The 23,633-nt window shown below is 40.4% G+C and overlaps 1 protein-coding gene across 2 annotated transcripts; it reads left to right on the top strand.

Moving 5' to 3' along the window:
- Positions 1-13,543: 13,543 nt before the first annotated feature.
- Positions 13,544-23,255, top strand: LOC133624363 (fibroblast growth factor 20-like). 2 transcript variants are annotated; one of them, XM_061987852.2, is made up of 4 exons: positions 13,544-13,558; positions 13,632-13,934; positions 22,135-22,238; positions 22,321-23,255. In XM_061987852.2, the coding sequence occupies exons 1-4, from the start codon at positions 13,552-13,554 to the stop codon at positions 22,564-22,566; spliced, it is 660 nt and encodes a 219-aa protein (XP_061843836.1). In that variant the 5' UTR covers positions 13,544-13,551; the 3' UTR covers positions 22,567-23,255. The 2 variants fall into 2 exon arrangements, with proteins under 2 accessions (XP_061843836.1, XP_061843837.1); XM_061987853.2 differs by lacking the exon at positions 13,544-13,558 and having other exon boundaries at positions 13,625-13,934.
- The last annotated feature ends 378 nt before the right edge of the window (positions 23,256-23,633 follow it).

Raw genomic sequence — 23,633 nt, 5'->3', positions numbered from 1 at the left:
CGCCGATCCTCCCGGGAGTCTTCCAAACGCCAGCCAGCCAGCCAGCACTGGCCCAGTCACATAACATGTGCGGCTTCTGCACGCACACACATTAGAATGCAACGCATACTTCATCAACAGCGATACAGGTTACACTGAGGGTACCCGAATAAAAAACTTTAACACTGTTAGAAATATACGCCACACTGTGAATTCACACCAAACCAGAACCCTTTGCAGCACTAACTCTTCCGGGACGCTACAAGGTGTGTGTGTGTGTGGCACCCTCAGTGTAACCTGTATCGCTGTTGATGAAGTATGTGTTGCATTCGCTCGTGTGAGCGTACAGAAGCCGCACATATCTTGTGACTGGGTCTGAACGATGTTAGAATGGATGAAAAGCGGACGTGATGATAGCTCGTAGAGTACGTTAAAGGTTAATTTGTTCGACCTTGGCCCGCGGCTTTGTTCAGTTTTAAATTTTGGCCCACTCTGTATTTGAGTTTGACACCCCTGTTGTAGATGATGCTACATGTGTACAAAATAAACCACATGATGTATAGTACATCAGTTGAGGAAAATTATAAAACTACATATATAACATACTGTAATTTGATTTTGATATAATTTTTTTTATCTGGGTAGATTGAAAATTAACACCAATGAGTTGACTTGTGAACATTATCACATAATTTATTCAGAAAATATAAATAACGACAAATAAAGGTAGAAAACTATTAACTGCAACATGTAAGTGTAAAAAAAACAACAACAACATTATGATTTGTACAATTTCAAAATGTGCTTGTTCTATTTTTAAACAAAGAAAACAATCTGAAGTTGTCTTTATTTTTAAGTTACTGTGCCGTGATTTTACCAGTCCGGCGTCCGGCCCACTTGGGAGTAGATTTTTCTCCATGTGGCCCCCGATCTAAAATGAGTTTGACACCCCTGCTCTAAAACATCTACAGAGGTTAAAAGCCAAGCAAGTTGTGAATATCCTGAGCCTGTATTGAGATGTTTAGTTTTACTTTACATCTGACTGTATTTTTTGCATAAAATATTTCCAAGTCGGTAAAAGTGTTTCAGTATGTGTAACAGCTGCCATGTGAAGCTGTGCAAGAGTACTTTGGTAGACCTCACTTCCAGACGCCTTAACAAGCTCACACATACATTTATCTAGGGTTGGGCATCTTTCACATTTGAAATGATACACTACCAATTCCCAGTAACTGGGAATCGATACCAGTACTAATCAGTAGCATTTTTTAATTTAACAGTTTGCTTATAATGATAACTTTGCTGTCCAGTTACTATATGTTGATTTCTTGCATTTCTGAGTCACATTTGCAAGTATTACTGTATATATTAGACTTCCATGCAGTTGCAACTCTAAGACTTTAGATGGCAGTAGTGTATAGACTAGTGTTGTCCCGATACCAATATTTTGGTACAGGTACGGTACCAAAATGTATTTCGATACTTTTCAGCAGAGGTGTGGACTCGAGTCACATGACTTGGACTCGAGTCAGACTCGAGTCATGAATTTGATGACTTTAGACTCGACTTGACAAAATGTAAAAAGACTTGCAACTCGACTTAGACTTTAACATCAATGACTTGTGACTTCACTTGGACTTGAGCCTTTTGAATTGACATGACTTCGGGAGCGCTCCGTATTTTTCATTGTGTACTTGTCTATCAGCGTTGCGTGTGTCAGCTGGTGTGCTCTCAGTACAACAGCCAATCAAATTAGATCTACTTTGTTTTCATCACACAGCATTCATCCAATCAAATTGCAGGACAACCAACGAAGAAGACATGTCCAAACGACACGCCAGTGAACAAAAAATGATACCTAAAATAATTTCGTTTGGGTATAAAAATTACGAGGTATAAAAATTACGAGGTGGTCAACACAAAACGTTTTGCAGTATGCAACACATGCGGTTCGAAAATTACTGATGGAGAGGCAACAACTTCCAACTTCGTCCAGCATTTGAAGTTGCACAAAGAACGGTAAGTTTTGAATGTAAGATAACGTTTATTGGCTAAGTAACGTGACTTTTATTTGCTGTGTAGTTAAATCAGTGAGGCTGTAAACTCACTGCTAACGTTATAACGTTATTGCAAACACGGGAATCTGTTGCAGTTCACTACCTTATTCATACTTTTTGTTCAGTGATTTTTTTAAGCAGGGTTACGTTAGTCAATATATCACACGTAACGTTAGACGGCGGTCAGCAGCACCGCATATTTTAGCCACCTAAAATAGACAAAAATAGTAAAATAAAGGTCAGTTAAAATGTATACTATATTATGAATATGTGTACCGTTTTAGCTAGCTTTCTGACATACTGTTGGTTGTTTATCTCAGTGGTCCCCAACCACCGGGCCGCGGCCCGGTACTGGTCCGTGGATCGATTGGTATCGGGCCGCACAAGAAATAATTTTTTATTTTTTTTTATTAAATCAACATAAAAAACACAAGATACACTTACAAGTAGTGCACCAACCCAAAAAAACTCTCCCCCCCTTTTGTTCTGGGCATTGAACATGAAGACTCTTCCTTCACTGTTCCGAGTGGCCATGAGAGTCTTGGCAGTGCCTGCCTCCAGTGCTCCAGTGGAGCGAGTTTTCAGCCATGGTGGCATCATACTACGCCCCCATCGTGCACAAATGACTGACAGACTCTTGGCTAATTTGGTCTTTTGCAAATGCAATGCAGCATAGGGCCCTGACATATAAAAAGTACAACTTTTTTGTTATGTTCACGTATATGTCATGTTTTTTCAATGTTAACACTTTTGTACAAATAAGTACATTTGCACTTTATTTTTCAATGTGTTTGTTCTGTAAAGGAATGAGTTAATGTTTAAAATGACTGGTTAATAGTGCTATTATAAAGTGCAATGTCAGCACAATTTTCTTTCCTGCAATTTAAAATGCACTTGTTTTAATAAATAAATACAGCATTTGAAAAGCATACACAATCTGTGTTAATATATTAGTCTGTGGTTAAAAGGACTTGAAAGGACTCGAAACTCAAAATGCAGGACTTAGGACTTGACTTGAGACTTTCCAGTCTTGACTTTGGACTTGACTCGGGGCTTGCCTGTCTTGACTCGGGACTTGACTCGGACTTGAGGGCAAAGACTTGAGACTTACTTGTGACTTGCAAAACAATGACTTGGTCCCACCTCTGCTTTTCAGTCCTTTTCGATACTTTTCTAAATAAAGGGGACCACAAAAAAATGCATTATTGGCTTTATTTTAACAAAAAATCTTAGGGTACATTAAACATATGTTTCTTATACCAAGTTGGTCCTTAAATAAAATAGTTAACATACTAGACAACTTGTCTTTTAGCAGTAAGTAAGCAAACAAAAGCTCCTAATTCGTCTGCTGACATACGCAGTAACATATTGTGTCATTTTCCATTCTGTTATTTTATCAAAATTATGAGGGACAAGTGGTAGAAAATTGTTATGAATATGGAAACGTTAATAACTTAAAAACTATAAAAGAAAAGAAAAATATTGCAGCAAAAAAATCGCACAAACGAATGGAACAGGTTTGGGGGGGGGGGGGGGGGCTGGTTATAAATATTGAAACGTTAATAACTTAAAAACTATAATAGAGAAGACAAAAATTGCACAAACAAATGGAACACGTTTGGGGGGATTTGAGAGAGGGTGGGGGGCGGGGGGGGGGCTGGTTATGAATATTAAAATGTAATAACGTAAAAACTATAAAAGAAAATAAAAATATTGCAGCACAAAAATCGCACAAAAGAATGGAACATGTTTGTGGTGATTTGGGGCGGGGGGGGGGGGGGGGGCTGGTTATAAATATTGAAACGTTAATAACTTAAAAACTATAATAGAGAAGACAAAAATTGCACAAACAAATGGAACACGTTTGGGGGGATTTGAGAGAGGGTGGGGGGCGGGGCGGGGGCTGGTTATGAATATTAAAATGTAATAACGTAAAAACTATAAAAGAAAATAAAAATATTGCAGCACAAAAATCGCACAAAAGAATGGAACATGTTTGTGGTGATTTGGGGCGGGGGGGGGGGGGGGGTGGGGGGGGGCTGGTTATGAATATTGAAATGTTAATAACTTCCATCCATTCATTTCTACCGCTTAATCCCTTAAAAACTGTAATAGAAAAGACAAAAATTGCAGCACAAAAATCGCACAAACAAATGGAACATGTTTGGGGTGATTTGGGGGTTGGGGGTCTGGTTATAAATATTGAAACGTAATAACTTAACAACTAACATAGAAAAGTAAAAATTTGCAGCACAAAAATCGCACAAATGAATGGGACACATTTTGGGGGATTTGGAGGGGGTGCTGGTTATGAATATTGAAACGTTAATAACTTAAAAACTATAATAGAAAAGAAAAAAAATTGTAGCACAAAAATCACACAAACAAATGGAACAGGTTTGGGGTGATTTTGGGGGTGGGGGGATGGTTATAAATATTGAAACGTAATAACTTAAAAACTAACATAGAAAAGAATAGAATTGCAGCACAAAAATCGCACAAACGAATGGAACACGTTTGGGGTGATTTGGAGGAGGGAGCTGGTTATGAATATTGAAACGTTAATAACTTAAAAACTATAATAGAAAAGAAAAAATTTGCAGCACAAAAATTGCACAAACGAAGGGAATACATTTTGGGGGATTTGGAGGGGGACTGGTTATAAATATTGAAACGTTAACTTAAAAACTATCATAGAAAGGAAAAAAATGCAGCACAAAAATCACACAAACGAATCGAATACGTTTGGGGTGATTTAGGGGTGGACTTGTTATAAATATTGAAACGTTAATAACTTCAAAAAGAAAAGAAAAAAGAAAAAATTGCAGCACAAAAATCGAAAAACGAATGGAACACGTTTGGGGTGAATTGTGGAGAGGGTTGGCGGGGGGGGGATTATATATATTGAAACGTTAATAACGTAAAAACTAACATAAAAAAAATTGCAGCACATAAATTGCACAAATAAATTGAACATGTTTGGGGTGATTTGGAGGGGGGGCTGGTTATAAATATTGAAACGTTAATAACTTAAAAACTATAATCGAAAAGAAAAAAATTGCAGCACAAAAATCGCACAAATGAATGAAACACCTTTGGGGTGATTTAGAGGTGGGCTGGTTATAAATTATGAAATGTTAACATCTTAAAAACTATAATAGAAAATAAAAAAACTGCAGCACAAAAATCACACAAACGAATCGAACCCATTTGGAATGATTTGGGGGTGGGCTGGTTTTAAATATTGAAATGTTAACAACTTAAAAACTATGATAAAAAAAGACAAAAAAATTGCAGCACAAAAATCGCACAAACACGTTTGGGGTGATTTGTAAGGGGGGGGGGGGGGGCTGGTTATAAATTATGAAATGTTAACAACTTAAAAACTATGATAAAAAAGAAAACAATTGCAGCACAAAAATCGCACAAAAACGAATCGAACACGTCTGGGGTTATTTAGGGGGGGCTGGTTATAAATATTGAAGCGTTAGTAACTTAAAAACTATCATTAAAAAGGAAAAAAATTGCAGCACAAAAATCTCACAAGCGAATGGAACACGTTTGGGGTGATTTGGGAGTGGGCTGGTTATAAATATTGAAACGTTAATAACTTAAAAACTATAATAGAAAGGAAAAAAATTGCAGCACAAAAATCTCACAAACGAATCGAACACGTTTGGGGTGATTTGGATTGTGTGTGGGGCTGAATAACAACACTAGTCAGAAAAATGTATTTCAGAATAACTTCAAAACAAATTAAAAAAATTGGTAGAACCAACAATTGGGTCAAATTGTCAATTAAGGGGTGAGGGATGATTTGAAAGGGGGTGGGGGGGGGGTGGCTATAAATATTGAAAGATTAATAACTTAAAAACTATACAAGAAAATTTAAGAATTGCAGCACAAAAATCGCACAAACGAATGAACACGTATGGCGTGATTTGGAGTGGGTGGGTGTCTGAATAACATCATTACTCGGAAAAAGTATTTCAGAATAACTTCAAAACAAATTAAAACATTTTGTAGCACCAACAACTGGGTCAAATGGTCAATTAAGGGGGGAGGGATGATTTGGAAGGGGGTGAGGGGCTGGTGATAAATATTGAAACGTTAATAACTTAAAAACTATCATAGAAAGGAAAAGAAATGCAGCACAAAAATTGCACAAACGAATGGAACACGTTTGGGGTGATTTGGAGGGGGGATGGTTATAAATATTGAAACGTTAATAACTTAAAAACTTAATAGAAAAGAAAAAAATTGCAGCACAAAAATCGCACAAACGAATGGATCCCATTTGGATGGATTTTGGGGGGGGGGCTGGTTATAAATATTGAAACGTTAATAACTTAAAAACTGTATAAGAAAAGAAAAAAAATTGCAGCACAAGAATCGCACAAACAAATCGAACACATTTGGGGTAAATTAGGGGTGGGCTGGTTATAAATATTGAAATGTTAATAACTTAAAAAACTATAATAAAAAAGACAAAAATTGTAGCACAAACGAATGCAACACGTTTGGGGTGATTTGTAGGGGGGGGGTGTGGTTATAAATTATGAAACGTTAACAACTTAAAAACTATAATAGAAAATAAAAATTGCAGCACAAAAATCGCACAAACGAATGGAACATATTTGGGGTGATTTGGGGGGGGTGGAGGGATTATAATAATTGAAATGTTAATAACTTAAAAAACTATAATAAAAAAGAAAAACATTTAAGCACAAAAATCGCACAAACGAATGGGACACGTTTGGGGTGATTTGGGGGTGGGCTGGTTATAAATATTGAAACGTTAATAACTTAAAAACTATCATACAAAGGGAAAAAAATTGCAGCACAAAAATCTCACAAACGAATCGAACACGTTTTGGGTGATTTGGAGGGGGGGGCTGGTTATAAATATTGAAAAGTTAATAACTTCAAAACTATAATAGAAAAGAAAAATAATTGCAGCACAAAAATCGCACAAACGAATGGAACACGTTTGGGGTGGTTTGGAAGGGGGCGTGGCACTGAATTAACTTCACTTCAAAATAATTGAAAATGTTTGCAGCACCATCGACTGGATCAAACGGTCAATTAAGTTTAGGGAGATTGAGACAAGGTGGAGGTGGGGGCCAACTTCGCACAGGTTTGTCTCTTCTGGACAAATACTGTAGTTACCTCTGCGTCCAAGAAGTCATATTATAGTGTCAATTTATATAAACAGTTCAATGCATTAAAAAAAAAATGGTACTTGAAACAACTCCTCTCATAAGTCGTCCCAGTGACACGTGTCGGGGTATTTTCCTGGCCTGCAGTCGCAACAAAATCCCCCCCAAACTCCAGGTTGTTTTTCCCCCCCTGATCCCCTTACAAGAACCTTCTTCTCTTTGAAGCCTCCGCGTCTTTGATTCGCCCCCTTTTTCAAACCACAATTAAGGATGTGTGGAGCTCCTCTTTTTTTCTTTTTTTGCTGTTCAAAGATCCCGATAAAGATCAATGAGGGGATTGACAGTCAAGTGAGGTCTTTGCACAGGTGTGTGTGTGTGCGTGTGCTCCATTGCGCATGTATACGGGGCCCTTTGGCTTACATAAAACGCGGTGGCAATAAATCAGCAGCTGAGTGCGAACATTACGCAAACGGGGGCTTTCCTTCTCTCTCTCTCTCTCTCTCTCTCTCTCTCTCTCTCTGCACCTCAGCCATTTCCAAATAGGGGTGGGGGGTGTGTGTGTGTGGGGGGGGGGGCGTGGAACTGTAAAGCAGTGGTCCCCAACCTTTTTGTAACTGCGGACCGGTCAACACTTGACCGGGGGGGGGGGGGGGGGGGGGGGGTGTTTGTTTTTTTGTTTTTTTGGCATTAAAAAAATACAATCATGTGTGCTTACGGATTGTATCCCTGCAGACTGTATTGATCTATATTGATATATAATGTAGGAACCAGAAATATTAATAACAGAAAGAAACAACCCTTTTGTGTGAATGAGTGTAAATGGGGGAGGGAGGTTTTTTTGGGTTGGTGCACTAATTGTGAGTGTATCTTGTGTTTTTTATGTTGGTTGAATAAAAATTAAAAACATTTTTTATTATTATTATTATTATTATTATTATTTTAAGTTCTTGGGGACCACTGCTCTACATGACAGTGCTTTGCTGTTTTTAAATAAAGTGCTGCAAGAATGTTAGTCCAAGATCCTCTATATCGGTGGTCCCCAACCTTTTTGTAGCTGTGGACAGGTCAACGGGGGGGTTTCATAAAGAAATACAATCATGTGTGCTTACGGACTGTATCCCTGCAGACTGTATTGATCTATATTGATATATAATGTAAATATTGTTTTTTTTAATGTTGATTTAATAAAACATTAAAAAAAAAAAAAAAAATATATATATATATATATATATTTTATTTTTATTTTTTATTTTTTTATTTCTTGTGCGGCCCGGTAGCAATCGGTCCGCGGACCGGTACCGGTGGTTGGGGACCACTGCTGTAAAGCGTTTAGGATAATGGCAGGATCACTTTCATGCAGTCTGGCGCACACACACTCGCCATGTTTATTCTTCACAAGGAATTGCCCCGATAGCACCGTGCAGGGAACCAGGAAGGACCACAGCAGATTCGGTAAACATGAAGGCATTGTCATTTCCTCACAATAGAAGTCTGATGTATCAGAAGTTGAAATGCATTAATCTAACTCATTTTAGTTTGGGGGCCGCATGGGGAAAAATCTACTCCAGGCCTGGGCAATTATTTTGACTCGGGGGCCACATTTAGAGAAAAAAAATGTGTCTGGGGGGGGGTTCATGAAGAAATACAATCATGTGTGCTTACGGACTGTATCCCTGCAGACTGTATTGATCCATATTGATATATAATGTAGATATTGTGTTTTTTATGTTGATTTAATATAAAAAAAAAAAAAATAAAATAAAAAAAAAATATATATATATATATATATATATACCGTATATTACCAAATAAACGCCCTTGGGCAAATAAACGCCCATGTCCTAATAGCCGCCCGGGGTCTGACCCCATTTTGTGAATTAACCGCCTCTTCCCAATAACCGCCTATGTCCAAATAGCCGCCCATGGGCTGTTATTTGCATAATTTAGATTAAAATGCTACTGGGGTTGCGTTTGCTGCAGTATTATTGTTTTGATGGTTTTATACAGTACTTGGTACCATAATTTTATTTTTCCTGTATGCTGCTTTATTTAAAACTTGGAGTACTGTAGCCTTTATTTTATTTAAGTGACAGTATTATTGTTCTGTTTTAATGGTGGGTTTTATACTTGAGTACTTGGTACCACAATTTTATTTTTCCCGGTAGGCTGCTTTATTTAAAAAGTTTATTTATTTTTAGTATTGGTATTCTATTTGACAATTGTTGCACTACTGCCATGTAGAGGCCTTGTTGATTTCGTCTTTTGATAGCCTACCTCCGGTTGATCTCTTATTTTTTTGTTTGTATGTTTACAATAGCTTTTACATTTAAAGTTTTTTGTACGAAAAAAAAATACTGGACAATAACCATTGGAACCAAATAATGGCCTGGTGCAGGCTGGTGCAAAAATAAATAAAAGCCTTGTGCAAATAACCGCCTGCTTCTTTTAAACGCCTGTCTCCAAAATCGATTTTGTGAAATAAACGCCCGGGCTACTATCAATTCATTTATATCTGCACCTTATTGCTCTTTTATCCTGCACTACAAGGAGCTAATGCAACAAAATTTCAGAATCTTGAATGACGATAAAAGGAAGTCTAAGTCTAAGTCTAAGTCAGGAGTCGGCAACCCAAAATGTTGAAAGAGCCATATTGGACCAAAAATACAAAAACAAATCTGTCTTGAGCCGCAAAAAATTAAAAGCCATATTACATACAGATAGTGTGTCATGAGATACAAATTGAATTAAGATGACTTAAAGGAAACTAAATGACCTCAAATATATCTACAAACGAGGCATAATGATGCAATATGTACATATAGCTAGCCTAAATAGGATGTTAGCATCGATTAGCTTGCAGTCATGCAGTGACCAAATATGTCTGATTAGCACTCCACACAAGTCAATAACATCAACAAAACTCACCTTTGTGCATTCATGCACATCGTTAAAAGTTTGGTGGACAAAATGAGACAGAAAAAGAAGTGGCATAAAACACGTCCTAGAAAGTCTGAGAAAGTTATATATGTAAACCAGGGGTGCTCATTACGTCGATCGCGAGCTATCGGTCGATCGTGGAGGGTGTGTCAGTCGATCACCAGCCAGGCATTAAAAAAATAGTCCTAAAAATGAGCGATCATAAATCTTCACTATGACGTCACTTTCGTCACTTGATTGACATTCACAGCACCCGAGGGTCTTCTGAGATTACGCTGGCTGCTGCCAGCTCATTAAAATGATCGACTGGAAGGCGAGAAACACTTTATTTCAACAGACTGGCGCCGTACCTGTCGTCAAAACTCCAAAGACCGACTGCACAGTTGCACAGTTGCGCTAACAAAATAAGAGTCTCAGAAAGCTGGCGTGCACAAGCTAGCAAGCTACGGAGTTTGCCGACAATGTATTTCTTGTAAAGTGCATACAAAGGGGTACGGAAGCTGGACAAATAAGATGCCAAAAACCAACCACTTTCATGTGGTATTGGACAGAAAGGAGGACTTTTTTTCTCCTCCATTCGAAAATGCGGACGTTATCAGCACCACTGTCCAATCAATGCAAGTCATCAGAATCAGGTAATACACCAACTTATATTCTTGTCTTCATGAAAGAAAGGAATCTATATGTGTTAAACATGCTTGTATTATCTTTAAACACCTTTAACTTATTAACAATATTAACTATATGCGTTAAACATGCTTGTATTATCTTTAAACACCTTTAAGTTGTTAACAATATTAACTATATGTATTAAACATTCTTGTATTATCATTAAACACCTTTAATTTTTTAACAATATTAACTATGTGTTAAACATGCTTGTATTATCATTAAACACCTTTAACTTGTTAACAATATTAACTATATGTATTAAACATGCTTGTATTATCATTAAACATCTTTAACTTGTTAACAATAGTAACTATATGTGTTAAACATGCTTGCATTATCTTTAAACACCTTTTACTTGTTAACAATATTAACTATATGTATTAAACATACTTGTATTATCATTAAACACCTTTAATTTTTTAACAATATTAACTATATGTGTTAAACATGCTTGCATTATCATTAAACACCTTTAACTTGTTAACAATATTAACTATATGTATTAAACATTCTTGTATTATCATTAAACACCTTTAATTTTTTTAACAATATTAACTATGTGTGTTAAACATGCTTGCATTATCATTAAACACCTTTAACTTGTTAACAAAAACATATATTTCATAAATAAGTAAATGCAAATTATATATATGAATGAGGTAGATCCCCACGACTTGATTAATAGAAAAGTAGCTCGCCTGCAGAAAAAGTGTGAGCACCCCTGATGTAAACAAACTACGGTTAGGGTTAGAGTCGAACCTCGGATTCAGGAGGAACAGTGTGGTTTTCGTCCTGGTCGTGGAACTGTGGACCAGCTCTATACTCTCGGCAGGGTCCTTGAGGGTGCATGGGAGTTTGCCCAACCAGTCTACATGTGCTTTGTGGACTTGGAGAAGGCATTCGACCGTGTCCCTCGGGAAGTCCTGTGGGGAGTGCTCAGAGAGTACGGGGTATCGGACTGTCTGATTGTGGCAGTCCGCTCCCTGTATGATCAGTGTCAGAGCTTGGTCCGCATTGCCGGTAGTAAGTCGGACACGTTTCCAGTGAGGGTTGGACTCCGCCAAGGCTGCCCTTTGTCACCGATTCTGTTCATAACTTTTATGGACAGAATTTCTAGGCGCAGTCAAGGCGTTGAGGGGATCTGGTTTGGTGGCTGCAGGATTAGGTCTCTGCTTTTTGCAGATGATGTGATCCTGATGGCTTCATCTGGCCAGGATCTTCAGCTCTCACTGGATCGGTTCGCAGCTGAGTGTGAAGCGACTGGGATGAGAATCAGCACCTCCAAGTCCGAGTCCATGGTTCTCGCCCGGAAAAGGGTGGAGTGCCATCTCCGGGTTGGGGAGGAGATCTTGCCCCAAGTGGAGGAGTTCAAGTACCTCGGAGTCTTGTTCACGAGTGAGGGAAGAGTGGATCGTGAGATCGACAGGCGGATCGGTGCGGCGTCTTCAGTAATGCGGACGCTGTATCGATCCGTTGTGGTGAAGAAGGAGCTGAGCCGGAAGGCAAAGCTCTCAATTTACCGGTCGATCTACGTTCCCATCCTCACCTATGGTCATGAGCTTTGGGTTATGACCGAAAGGACAAGATCACGGGTACAAGCGGCCGAAATGAGTTTCCTCCGCCCGGTGGCGGGGCTCTCCCTTAGAGATAGGGTGAGAAGCTCTGCCATCCGGGAGGAGCTCAAAGTAAAGCCGCTGCTCCTCCACATCGAGAGGAGCCAGATGAGGTGGTTCGGGCATCTGGTCAGGATGCCACCCGAACGCCTCCCTAGGGAGGTGTTTAGGGCACGTCCCACCGGTAGGAGGCCGCGGGGAAGACCCAGGACCCGTTGGGAAGACTATGTCTCCCGGCTGGCCTGGGAACGCCTCGGGGTCCCACAGGAAGAGCTGGACGAAGTGGCTGGGGAGAGGGAAGTCTGGGCTTCCCTGCTTAAGCTGCTGCCCCCGCGACCCGACCTCGGATAAGCGGAAGAAGATGGATGGATGGATGGATGGGTTAGAGTTCAAGGACCGCCAAAATTAGTAGGACAAAACGGCGCTCGCCAAATACTCGAATCAGTGAGGCATGTTTAATACAAACAGTGTGCTTTATAACAATTAGGGAGGTTTGCGTCATGTTTGTCCTCCTACGGAAACCATATTAAAACAAACAAACAAACAAAATTCCCCTCATCTTTTTCCATTTTTCATACATTTTTGAAAAAGCTCCAGAGAGCCACTAGGGCGGCGCTAAAGAGCCGCATGCGGCTCTAGAGCCGCGGGTTGCCGACCCCTGGTTTAGGATAATGGCAGTTTGGCGCACAAACACTCGCCATGTTTATTCTTCACAAAGAATTGCTTTAAAAATATATATTTGTTGGTATTGTTGTTGTTCTAAAAGCACATTTCAATCAAATGCGCATGGAGGAGTCGCATGGGGTGTGTAAGTGTGAGTGAGTGGCTCCCTTTGAGGGGCAGTGCAGTAATGCGCCATAGAGGAGGGGATCGGGGCTCATTTGCATAAAAAGGCAACTCGGGTGCGTTATAAAGATATAGGCTGCTACATGCGCTCCATTCCGCTGCGGGGAGAGAGCAGGAAGCGTTGCATGCATAAAAGTGAATTAAGGAGGAGGAGAGAGAGATAGAGAGAGAGAGAGGAACATCCTCTAACGTGCAGCGGAGCAAAGAGGAGTATCCCGGGGAGAGGGGAGAGGACTCACCGAGGTGATGCGCTGAGAGCCGCAGCGCAGGAGAGGAGCTTTCTGCAGGATGCGAGGTGCTGATTGAACTTTTCTTTTGACCAAAAAAAAACAACAACAACCAAAAACACGTTTGCACTGTGATGGCAGCTGCAGCTGAGGTTGGGATCTTCAGCGGATTTCTGGACAGCTTCGCCTCCACGGGGGGCGCTCGTTTCGTTCTCCCCCCGGCCGGCGCGGTGGACTACAACTCGGCGAGCGGACTCGTGATGATGGGGGGCTCGGCGGGGCAGCACCTGATGTCATCCGAACGCCTGTCCCGGAGCTTGGCGGACCTCAGCCACCTGAAGGGGATTCTGCGGCGGCGGCAGCTCTACTGCAGGACCGGCTTCCACCTGGAGATCCACCCCGATGGCACCGTGCAGGGAACCAGGAAGGACCACAGCAGATTCGGTAAACATGAAGGCATTTCCTCACAATAGAAGTCTGATGTATCAGAAGTTGAAATGCATTAATCTAACTCATTTTAGTTTGGGGGCCACATGGGGAAAAATCTACTCCAGGCCTGGGCAATTATTTTGACTCGTGGGGGCCACATTTAGAGAAAAAAAATGTGTCTGGGGGCTGGTATATCTAATACAAAACCTCGCAATAATGTCTGATTGAATGCTAAAAACGTTACGACAGACCGCCTTAAAAAAAACGTGATGGAATTTTAAATTGTTCTACGAACGATAAAACACTGAATATTGACAAAATATGAATGTCACACCCCCTTTCGATCGACATATTTTACAATCGAGTGAAACGCAACAAAAATGCAACAAACAGTGAAATATGAACGCGAAGGGTACAAAATAAGCCCACCTACAATCTGATATATCTGATACATCACTAAGCTTTAGAACTTTGTTGTGAAAATCTCCTTCCGCGTCTGTGGAAACACTTCCCGCCCAGACTGCTTGGTGCCTCGTCTGAAATGCTCTGACGTAGATTACCATAGTAACTAATTAGATGACCATAGTAACTAATTAAATTGCCATAGTAACTGGTATATCAGCCATAAGTGCAGATTCCAACCATTGAAAGACTTAGTATAGTTCAAGACTTACGGTCATTAGAAAACATGACTGCACATCATAATGGCAGCTACACTTTCCATCTTAAAGATCCCAAAAAATTATTTGTGAATGTCCGGCGGGCCAGATTGAAAAGCTTAGTGGGCCGCATGTGGCCCCCGGGCCTTAATTTGCCCAGGTCTGATCTACTCCCAAGTGGGCCAAACTGGAAAAATCATGGCATGGTAACCTAAAAATAAAGACAACTTCAGATTGTTTTCTTTGTTTAAAAATAGAACAAGCACATTCTGGAAAATGTACAAATAATAATGTTTGTTTGTTTGTTTTTTTACACTTACATGGCCATCACGGTGGTACAGGGGTTAGTGCATGTGCCTCGCAATACGAAGGTCCTGAGTTCAATCCCGAGCTCGGGATCTTTCTGTGTGGAGTTTGCATGTCCTCCCCATGACTGCGTGGGCTTCCTCCCACCTCCAAAGACATGCACCTGGGGGTAGGTTGATTGGCAACACTAAATTGGCCCTAGTGTGTGAATGTGAGTGTGAATGTTGTCTGTCTATCTGTGTTGGCCCTGTGATGAGGTGGCGACTTGTCCAGGGTGTACCCCGTCTTCCGCCCGAATGCAGCTGAGATAGGCTCCAGCACCCCCTGCGACCCCAAAAGGGACAAGCGGTAGAAAATGGATGGATGGGTTATACTTGTATAGCCCTTTTCTACCTTCAATGTACTCAAAGCGCTTTGACACTATTTCCACATTCACCCATTCACACACACATTCAGACACTGATGGCGGGAGCTGCCATGCAAGGTGCTAACCACGACCCATCAGGAGCAAGGGCGACGTGTCTTGCTCAAGGACACGACGGACGTGACTAGGTTGGTAGAAGCTGGGGATCGAACCAGGAACCCTTAGGTTGTTGGCACGGCCACTCTCCCAACAGCGCCACGACCGTCCCCGTTTCTTTGTTTAAAAATAGAACGAGCACGTTCTGAAAATTTACAAATAATAATGTTTTTTTTTTTTTTTTTACACCTACATGTTGCGGTTAATAGTATTCTATCTTCATTTGACGTAATTTATACGTTCTGAATAAATGATGTGATAATGTTCATCGGTCAAATAGCTGGATTCGAGTCCGGCAGATTTTAAAATGCTCTAAATGGTGTTAATTCTTAATCTAATGAGATAAAAAAAACCCAATATCAAAATCAGGTAACACTTTAGTGTGGGGAACATATTCTCAGTAATAAAGACTTAATTTAGAGTAATTTGGACACTAGGGGAACATATTCTAAGTAACAAAGACTTAAGGGTTAGGGTTATTGTAGTTTTGTGTTTTGTTATGACAGACCATATTAATTAAGTGGTATTAAAGGGAGACTCAGAATAAGGCATTAATAAGTACTTAATAATGACTAATTAAGAGCCAAGATGTTACTAATTTGCATGTAAATAAGCAACTAATTAATGGTCAATATGTTCCCCATACTAAAGTGTTACCCAAAATCAAATTACAGGATGGTATTTATGTAGTTTACTCATTTTCCTCAACTCACGTGGTTTATTTTGTACACATGTAGCATCATCTCGAACAAGGGTCGGGAACCTTTTTGGCTGAGGGAGCCATGAAAGCCAAATATTTTAAAATGTATTTCCGTGAGAGCCATATTATATTTTTTAACACTGAATACAGCTAAATGCGTGTATTTTTAAGTAAAACCAACATTTTTAATAACATTGTTATTCTGAAGCTAATCAATAATAAATAAAATACTTCTTACCAATAATGCGACTTCTTGAACAGGTGCGGTTGAAAACGGATGGATGGATTAAAATGGATGAGAATGTTTTATATTTTGAACGTTATTTTTAACACTGCGGAATTATTCATTACTTATCGTGTTAAGCAGTGTCAGCTAAGATTTATCTGAGAGCCAGATGCAGTCATCCAAAGAGCCACATCTGGCTCTAGAGCCATAGGTTCCCTACCCTTGATTTAGAAAGATACAAATAATTGCTATAGCGACATCCGGTGGACACATTTAGAACAGCAGTTTTTTTCATTCAAGGATTTCAGCTCATTTTTATACTTAGCAAACTCATCCCGCAGGCCGGACAGAACCTGTTTGCGAGCCTGACCCAGCCCGCGGACCGTATGTTTGACACCCCTGCTCTAACTAGATGAGGCAATTCCTGAAGGAATTGTGTGTGAATGCTCCAATGCTGAAGTTGAACTGAAATCCTGGAATTTTTTTTAGAATTGTTGAAGTAGAACACACAATTTCCAAACAGGCTGAATATTTTTAAATTGGAACAGTTTGAATCAGATGAAAAATGTGGGAGTTGTGGAACTTTGAAGAATGTCCCATTGATTTGAATTGGAATTTCCCAAACATTTGGGGATTTCGGGAAAAGCGGGAACTTTTGAAAATGGTAAAAAACTTGAATGTTGTTAATGGTTGGTGTTGGAATTTTAACAATCGGTCGAGAAATGTTGAAGTAGTAACATGTTGAATTGAGAAATGGTATTACGGAATTCCTGGAATTTCGGGAAAACTCGAAATGTTTCCAGTTCAAAAAAACACTTCATTTTTTGTCCTGATTAAGAGGAATGTTTTGATGGTGGAACGGTTGAAATGCGTTGAAAAATGTGGAAGGAGTAGTCGCCAGAAAAATGGGTGGAAATAGGGCTTTGAAAAACCAGGAATTCTGGAAAATCCTGGAATTATTTTGAACTCGGAAAAAGAGTAGTTTGGATTTCCAGGATGGTGAAATGTGTTGAACGTGGAATGGTTTGAATCGGTTAAAAAATGTGGAACTGGTGGAAGTTTGAAAAAATGGCCAATTCATTTTGAATGGGAAAGGAAATACTGGAATTCTGGGAAATCTGGGAAATTTTGGAATTTGTCATGGGAAAGCCCGCGATTCCCGAATAGGCTGAACAGTTTGAAGTTGGAATGGTTTCGAATCGGGTGAAAAATCTGGAGAAGAAGAAGAAGTTGAATAATAAATAGATGAAATTTGGTGCATGTGTGAATACTTTGGAGCATTCACACAATAAGACCCAACAATAAAATTAAACCCAGGGGAGAATGTACTATTGCTACTCTGCAACATACTGCAAACTTTTTTTTTGAAACAACTCTCATTATAATGTGGTGCAGTTGTACACCCTAGCAAATGCAAAACATTGTAATGTGACAGCACTGAATTGATTTTGGGGCCACATTTCCAGAAAACTAAGTACCAGGGGGGCTGGACTTCTCCCTTCACTATTTGTCTTATTTTCTACAATCCAATCAATTTCAATCATCCATCCATCCATTTTCTACCGCTTGTCCCGTTCGGGGTCACAATTTCCTTTATTTAACCAGGTAAAGAGTCATTGAGATTAAAATCTCTTTTTCAAGAGCGACCTGACAAAGAGGGCGGCACAAATAAAGTTAATTACAGCAAGACAATACAACAGAACAACAGCAGTCATACCACAACAGGTCAAAAATAATTTAAAAATAACTACATTGCCCAAGAGAACTGGTTTCTCGATCTTTCAAAACTGACTTAAACTCCCCCAAAGAGATCAATTCTGGTAGCCTCAGATCTTTCTGGATGTCATTCCATGACCAGGGAGCAACATAACTGAGGGCTTCCCGAGAACCAGCGTCCTTTTTTGGTCTATTTCGTCAGAGTTGTTTATAAAGACCTTCTGCAAAAAAATGTGAGTCTCTCACAAGTTTTTTTGAACTGAACTCGCGGGCCACCAGTTGAATAGCCCGGATGATGAATTAGTGAAGACCTAAAATGGAACCTTGAGGAACTATACTATAACTAAAGAAGTTGAACAGCAACACCTTAATTACATAAATCACATTAGAAAAAAAGATTAGTAACTGCCAAAAAAATGAAGACTTATAGAGGTGCCTTGAGGAACGCCCCAGTTATATAAATCACACATTTGTACCCAAGTGTTTTCTGTTACTAACAAGGCTAAAATGTCGATGCAATGATATGCCAAAGTGTTTACAGTGGTCCAAGTTCCTCTACATAACATAACTCTACAAAAATGTCCGGGAGTCTGTATATGGTGCTGTTCCCGGACCGGATTTGGACCCCGGGCCGCTTGTTAAATAGATTGTGCAAGGAGTTAAGGTCAATGCATAATCTAAAAGTATAACATCTGATGCACCCCCTTGCATATGCAAGTACTAATAATAGGCCTATATGTAGCAAGTTATCACTGTGATGACAGCTGTTGCGACATACGGTCAGTAATAGGGGTACAGCAGAAGACCTAATCATTCAAAGTACACTAGAGCTAATGCCAAAAAGGTTTAGGGACGTCTCCAAGCTATAAAAAGTCAAGGGTGCAAAATACTTTTTTCCCCCCTGCACTATATTTTGTTTGCACATTGAAAACCTCTCATGATATACAAGGGTTCTTAAAATGATCAAAAGCCTTATCATACGCATCAAAGTAGCCGCGTGAAAATTTATTTAGGTGCAGCTCTGAGGCAGTAACTCTTCTGGCATTTGATTAATTTTCTCTGGGATCCAAAAGTGACTTCATTGCCGAGACCATTCCAGATCTCTAACGTCACCTTACAGAGGGTTAGAGTCCTGCTGGGTGCAATGAAGGATAGGATAGGATAGACTTTAGTCATCCCACAATGGAGAAATTATGTGGTTGCAGTGCAGATACAAAAAGTCCACAAACATTAAGAAAAAAAACCACTTGATAACAAGATGGAAATTAAAGGGGAACATTATCACAATTTCAGAATTGTTAAAACCATTACAAATCAGTTCCCAGTGGCTAATTATATTTTTTGGAAGTTTTTTTCAAAATTTTACCCATCACGCAATATCCCTAAAAAAAGCTTCAAAGTGCCTGATTTTAACCATCGTTATAAACACCCGTCCATTTCCCTGTGACGTCACATAGTGAAGCCAACACAAACAAACATGGCGGAAAGAACAGCAAGCTATAGCGACATTAGCTCGGATTCAGACTCGGATTTCAGCGGCTTAAGCGACTCAACAGATTACGAATGTATTGAAACGGATGGTTGTAGTATGGAGGCAGGTAGCGAAAACGAAATTGAAGAAGAAACTGAAGCTATTGATCCATATTGGTTTGAACCGTATGCAAGCGAAACCGACGAAAACGACACGACAGCCAGCGACACGGGAGAAAGCGAGGACGAATTCGGCGATCGCCTTCTAACCAACTATTGGTATGTGTTTGTTTGGCATTAAACTATGAACTAGGTTTACAGCATATGAAATACATTTGGCAACAACATGCACTTTGAGAGTGCAGACAGCCCAATTTTCATCAATTAATATATTCTGTAGACATACCCTCATGTCAGCAGGCCAGGGAAGCTAGGGTCGATATTCTTCTCTAGACGGTGTGAGCCAAGACATCCAGGGGGTTTAGCTCGCTCGTCTGCGGGAACAAACTGCCGCCATTGCTTGCCGTGCTACCGAGGTCCTTTGTCCCTGAATTGCTCACACACTCCGGCAGATTCAATGGGGGTCTGGCGGCAGATTTCTTTGACTTTATCGTTGGAAATGCATCTACTTTGAGTGTCGCAGGATATCCACACATTCTTGCCATCTCTGTCGTAGCATAGCTTTCGTCGGTAAAGTGTGCGGAACAAACGTCCAATTTCTTGCCACTTTCGCATCTTTGGGCCACTGGTGCAACTTGAATCCGTCCCTGTTCGTGTTGTTACACCCTCCGACAACACACCGACGAGGCATGATGTCTCCAAGGTACGGAAAACAGTCGAAAAAACTGAAAATAACAGAGCTGATTTGACTCGGTGTTTGAGAAAAAGGCGGATTGCTTCCCGATGTGAGGCCACGTTGTGACGTCATCGCTCCGAGAGCAAATATTAGAAAGGCGTTTAATTCGCCAAAATTCACCCATTTAGAGTGCGGAAATCGGTTAAAAAAATATATGGTCTTCTTTCTGCAACATCAAGGTATATATTGACGCTTACATAGGTCTGGTGATAATGTTCCCATTTAAAGAACACAAAGGACATAAAATACATTAAAAGAGCTTCACATCAATAATCCCCTCAATTCCCCCGCCCCCAAAACAGATTAACTCGCTGGAATAGAAAGACAATATAACATACATCCATAAACGTGGATGCATATGCAAAAGTGCAATATATTTATCTGTACAGTAATCAATTCATTTATATCTGCACCTTATTGCTCTTTTATCCTGCACTACAAGGAGCTAATGCAACAAAATTTCAGAATCTTGAATGACGATAAAAGGAAGTCTAAGTCTAAGTCTAAGTCAGGAGTCGGCAACCCAAAATGTTGAAAGAGCCATATTGGACCAAAAATACAAAAACAAATCTGTCTTGAGCCGCAAAAAATTAAAAGCCATATTACATACAGATAGTGTGTCATGAGATACAAATTGAATTAAGATGACTTAAAGGAAACTAAATGACCTCAAATATACCTACAAAGGAGGTATAATGATGCACTATGTACATATAGCTAGCCTAAATAGCATGTTAGCATCGATTAGCTTGCAGTCATGCAGTGACCAAATATGTCTGATTAGCACTCCACACAAGTCAATAACATCAACAAAACTCACCTTTATGCATTCATGCACATCGTTAAAAGTTTGGTGGACAAAATGAGACAGAAAAAGAAGTGGCATAAAACACGTCCTAGAAAGTCGGAGAAAGTTATACATGTAAACAAACTACGGTGAGTTCAAGGACCGCCAAAATTAGTAGGACAAAACGGCGCTCGCCAAATACTCAAATCAGTGAGGCATGTTTAATATAAACAGTGTGCTTTATAACAATTAGGGAGGTTTGTGTCATGTTTGTCCTCCTACGGAAACCATATTAAAACAAACAAAAAAAATGTTTCCCCTCATCTTTTTCCATTTTTCATACATTTTTGAAAACGCTCCAGAGAGCCACTAGGGCGGCGCTAAAGAGCCGCATAGAGCCGCGGGTTGCCGACCCCTGGTCTAAGTCTTCAGTGGCACAATTTCTACATACAGTTACAAAGGCAAAACACAACGAAAAATCAAATAATTAGCCATAAGTAGTACTTATTGCGCACATAAAAGTGCACCATAGCCCGACAACAAAACAAAAACATCAATCCAGCCCCAACATGCACCAAAGTGGCCTATGTAGTGCTCCACACCATCATGTGCTGGTGTGGGTGACCAGAGACAGGAACAGACCCAACAAAACAACCAAGAGAGCCGACTCCATCCCAGGCTGCCCACTATAGATCTCGGCCATTGTCCAGTCCGCGGAGCTGAGCTAGAATCCATCCAGGGAATCCAAAGTGTCCGATACATGCTCATTCAGCCGGGGCCCCGTCTCTTCCTCCACATCTTAGACTGAGGCTTAGACAAACTGTAATGTTCCAATTCAACGATCCGCATCTCCTCTGGCCTTCTCACCACGTGGACTCCCGTCTGGCAGAGAGCCAGCAGCTGGTTTCCAGTGCAAACATGGCCATGTATCCTCTAAATTTGACTCTGACTTAAAGTGTGTTCATGTGTACCCAGGTATTTTGGAGTTCATCAGTCTGGCTGTGGGATTGGTCAGCATCAGAGGTGTGGACAGTGGCCTTTACCTCGCCATGAACAGCAAGGGGGAACTGTATGGCTCGGTGAGTTGATGACTCCCCCAATGACATTAGTCCCAGAGTCACATCCACGATCGTTAAACCGACTTGTCTTTCCTCCTTGCAGGAGAAGCTGTCGGCAGAAAGCGTTTTCCGAGAGCAATTCGAAGAGAACTGGTACAACACCTACTCATCCAACATTTACAGGCACGGAGAAAAAGGAGCGTTTTACTTCGTCGCACTTAATAAAGACGGCACACGGCGGGACGGCACGCGATCGCGGCGGCATCAGAGATTCACGCACTTCCTGCCGAGGCCTGTAGATCCAGACCGAGTACCAGAACTATACAGGGATATACTGGGCCAGAGCTGAAGCTTAACCGACTGAACTAAAAAAGACTGCCCCTTTTTTTTAGCGGGCAATGGATGATCCAAAAGTGATCACAAGAAATGCACCAGATCCAAATCCCGAATTGCTGGTAGGATAAACGACCCTCGTTGAACCAGTTTTACAAGGGAGTTTGACGGAAAAGCACCAGGGATCTTCTGCGGATGATGCAACAGAAACAGACCCCCCCCCCATTATCCCTTTATTGGCATATGCAGTGGCGCCAGCAGCCAAGGCGGATTTCCCTTGAGTCTCCAACTACCTGCTTGTCCAAATCTGCATGTTTAAGTGAACAAAGACAAAATGATTAACAAGCAGCTGCTTTGCCTTTTTCTGTTTCGTTGTAGGCTCTTTTCGGTGATGCTAAACGCTGCTAAGTCAAACCACTTCTGAAAAATGCATCATGTGCTATACAGTATTGCTGGTTTACAGAAAAGAAAAAAAAAGGTAGTTTTATGCACTGAAAAGCAGCCATGTTTGCTCTGTACGGCGCTGAATGCTGATGCTAAAATTTTTTATTAAGGAATAAGAGAAAACGAGGACTTTTTCTGTGGTGGATGTGTTCCGTCTACTGAACTCTCATCTGTAGGACCCAGTGAAGGAAGGGTGTTGTTTTTTCACTGGTTGCAGTTAAATGATGAGCACAGGATTGACAAGGACTGCACAGACCTGTTGACAGATTTTAATCTTATTTATGATGCTCTCATTCATGGGACGCACAGTATATTTATTTCATATATTTATTTATTTTGAGAATATATTTTTACAGGTATGACACAAAATAAACCGAAAAACATGACAGGTTTTCCCGTTGTTTTAATTTGTGTGCGTGATTTGCTATTCTAGCCATACTTGCCAACCCTCCCGGATTTTCCGGGAGACTCCCGAAATTCAGCGCCTCTCCCGAAAACCTCCCGGGACAAATTTTCTCCCGAAAATCTCCCGAAATTCAGGCGGAGCTGGAAGCCACGCCCTCTCCAGCTCCATGCGGACCTGAGTGACATGTCAACAGCCTGCATTCACGTCCACTTTCCCACAATATAAACAGCGTG

This window comes from Nerophis lumbriciformis, linkage group LG27, assembly GCF_033978685.3.
Source record: "Nerophis lumbriciformis linkage group LG27, RoL_Nlum_v2.1, whole genome shotgun sequence".
NCBI classification, from domain to species: Eukaryota; Metazoa; Chordata; class Actinopteri; order Syngnathiformes; family Syngnathidae; genus Nerophis; species Nerophis lumbriciformis.
The sequence above is the reverse complement of the archived record's forward strand: the minus strand, read 5'-3'. Positions and strand labels throughout refer to the sequence as shown.